General features: G+C 33.4%; 1 protein-coding gene across 1 annotated transcript in view; it reads right to left on the reverse strand.

Annotated features, from left to right (window-relative positions):
- Positions 1 to 894, reverse strand: part of HELRODRAFT_114869 (hypothetical protein) — a gene marked incomplete at its 5' end in the record, with an annotated part of 2,686 nt that extends 1,792 nt beyond the window's left edge. Inside the window, 2 exons of the mRNA XM_009028554.1 lie at positions 237 to 502; positions 685 to 894. Of these exons, the coding sequence (XP_009026802.1) occupies positions 237 to 502; positions 685 to 894 (476 nt within the window). The remainder of the gene's footprint in view (positions 1 to 236; positions 503 to 684) is intronic.
- Between the last annotated feature and the right edge of the window lie 2,464 nt (positions 895 to 3,358).

Here is a 3,358-nt window from a genome sequence, read left to right on the forward strand (position 1 = left end):
GTGTTGGATAACACAATCATCTTTATCATAATCACTATCATTCATCTAAATAATCGTCATAATCAGCATCATTATCAGTATCAACAAACCTGTAGGAATGTGCGTGTGTGTGTGTGTGTGTGTGTGTGTGGGTTGATTTGCGCATGTGAGTGTATGTATGTATGTATGTGTGTGAGTGTGTATGTGTGTGGATAACATAACCACCATCATCACCAGCATCATTATTGTCAACCAACCTAGACAGCAAGACCTGGTAAGCAGCATCGATATCGGCGTACATATTTTTCTCAGAGGGCCTGCCCTTACTGGCCCCGTAGCCCGAGTAATCGTAGCCCAGGATGTTGCAGTTGATCCGGGTGGAGAGGCCCACAAAGAAGCTACTCATCTGGCCGAGGTCAACTGCGTTTCCGTGACTAAATAGTATGGTAAACTTGTCGCTCGGTGACGTCTTCACATACATGCACGCTATCTTGTTGTTTCGCGATGTTGACGTTGTACAGACCTGTTTGTTACGATACACACACATACATACAAACATACATACATGTACACCAACATACACACATACATACACGCACACCAACATACAAATATACATACATGCACACATACACGCATGCACACCCATATACAAACATAAATACAAACAAACATACAAACACATAAAAGTACAGACAAACAAACAAACACCTCAATATACTCCAGTTCCCTAGATGTATGTTGCCATTCAGATCGCTCTGTTAAGTTGAGTGTATACTTCAAACTGTCGTCGGCCAACGGAGTTAGTGAATACGTGGGTTCAGGCGGTAAGAACGCGAGTTTCGAGGCGATGGAAGATGGACACGGAGGGCAACAAAACAAACAACAGAGCTCTTTAAATGACAGACCATTCATTTGTGTTGTTGCCGTTGTAGTTCCTGATGATGAAGATTGAGATTTCAGAAGTTCTCTTCTTATTGGTGTGGTTGATGATGTTGATGGGTGTGCTGCTGCTGCTGCTGTTGTGGTTGTTGTGGACGTAGTTGGCTGATGTGTTATTGCTGTTATGAATGACGTTAATGTTGATGAATGTGATTCTGTTATGCGCGATGTTTGTAGTTGCTGTTCCGTTGTCGTTCTGGCTGGCTGTTGTTGTTGCTCTGTCTGAGAGGTTATCAAATCTATTTCTAATGTTGTTGTTGATAAAAACTGAGATGTTACAAGCTGTGCTGATTGATGTGGTATTGGTATTAGTGCTGTTGATGACTGAGACTGTATTGTTGTTGTTGGTTGCGTGGCTGTATAATCTGTTGACGTTTTAGTTGATGACTTCTGAGCCGTATTTGATGTCGTTGTTGATGGGGACTCAACTGTTTCTAAAAGAGTAGATGTTGCAGTTGTTGTTGTTGGTACTTCTGGTTGTGTTAATGTTGTTGTTGGTGCAATCCAGAACTTTGTTAATATTGGTGTTGGCAGGATTGATGTTAAAGTAGTTGTAGTTGCTAATGTTGTTGTTGTTACTAATTTCGTTGAGGTTGCTAATGTTGTTGTTATTAATGTTCTTGATTGCTGCTGCTGTTGTTGTTGTTGCTGGTTCTGACAAGCAGAAGAAATAGGAACAAGTTGATTTGGTGTTGAGGAAGCAATGGTGGATTTTGAACTCTGGGACAATAATGGAGATTAAGATGATGCTAAAAATTATTATATTGTTTTGTTTTGTTATATCAATTTCACTAATTTGTTCTTTCTTCATTAATTCTAAGGAATAAATTTCATAAAACTTCTATAAAATATGAAAATATTAGAAAATTTAATTGATAATTAATAATTTATAAAAAAAAAATAATGATTAAGTTTTTTTTACAAAATTAAAAATTCATATTTAGACCTGATGTTAGCAACTAAACTAAAAATTAGTAAAACATAAGGTTTTACTTTTACTTTTCAATTTATCAATTATTTTTTATTGGGAATAATTGAATTAACAATTATAAATCCTTTTACTTAACAATATCTTTATATTTAATTAATTTAAAAATCACTTTTATTTAGTAATTTAGTTATTCAATTTACTTGGAAAATTTTAGAAAAGAAACTAGAAAGTAAGAAAGTGTCAGATTTCTTATGACATTACCAAACAATACACACATACTGCATAAATAATTTAATTACTAAATTAATTATTTAACCAACTAATTATAATTAATTAAAAATTAAAATAAAATAACTTTCTCTACCTTTCAGGAAACCAGCGAAAAAGTGTGTTGAAAGTAGTATTATCAATATATTTAAAATTTTTTTTAAATAAAAAAATATTAAAAATAAATAAATTTTACTAAAATAAAAAATTCAGTTTAATTAGGAGAATTAGCGAGGAAAAATTAACGCCAGATTACCTCGTAAACAATGAAAAAAACGCCATGTTTGTTTCATGTAACGTCAGAAAAGTTGGCAGGGCTGTCTGGCTCCATTGGCATACTTTATTTTTTAGTCCTCATTTCTGCTACTCCTCTGACAATGGATTTAGGAAAATTATATTTCATAAAATTTCTCCAAAATATGAAAATATTAGAAGATTTAATTGGTATTTAATTGATATTATGGATATATATCCATAACTCTGACAAAACCGGACAGAACCACTTAAAATTTTTTAATGAAGGGGGACTTTCGACTATCGTACCATTAACAATTTAATATAGATTAGTTAAGGTAATTGAATAGGTAGATAGGATTATTTTTATTAAGCAATTTGAGATGCAGGCACCGCTAAGCTTTCTGATAAGAATCTTCTCTTTCTCAATTCCACGGGCTGTGTTTCAACAACAATCTCGAGGAGGACTGGCACCAGTTTTGGAGGACAACGTAGGAACCGGACCGCATTCAACATTCTGCCTTTGTCGAATGGACGACGGTAAGTTTTTTTACATTTTACTTACTTTATTATTTTCAAATATTTTTATTTGCCATTATTTCCATTTTATAATTTTTTGCTTTTAAGATTCTAACATTCATTTACTACTACGCTAATAAAAAAAATTGTCTACAGAATGATGAGAGGTGGGCAGTGGTGGGAGTCAGCACGTTTCAGATGGTGGTCTCATGATGATTTAAGTATGATGATGGTGGTGTAGGAAGAATCAGCTCGTTGGCTGTTTGGCTGACACTCTGCAGTCTGTTTGAAACAACGTCGAAAATATTATATATTATATATATATTCAATTCAATTCAATAATGAGTTTATTCAGCAAAAAGCTAGGAGACCCGAAGATATATTTCATTATTGATATTTGGTATTTGGAGTTAGAAAATAAAAGGATATTCTCATTATTATTATTATTTTTATTAATATTTTATTATTTTGTTTAATTGAAATATT

This window comes from Helobdella robusta (assembly GCF_000326865.2).
Source record: "Helobdella robusta unplaced genomic scaffold HELROscaffold_56, whole genome shotgun sequence".
NCBI lineage: Eukaryota > Metazoa > Annelida > Clitellata > Rhynchobdellida > Glossiphoniidae > Helobdella > Helobdella robusta.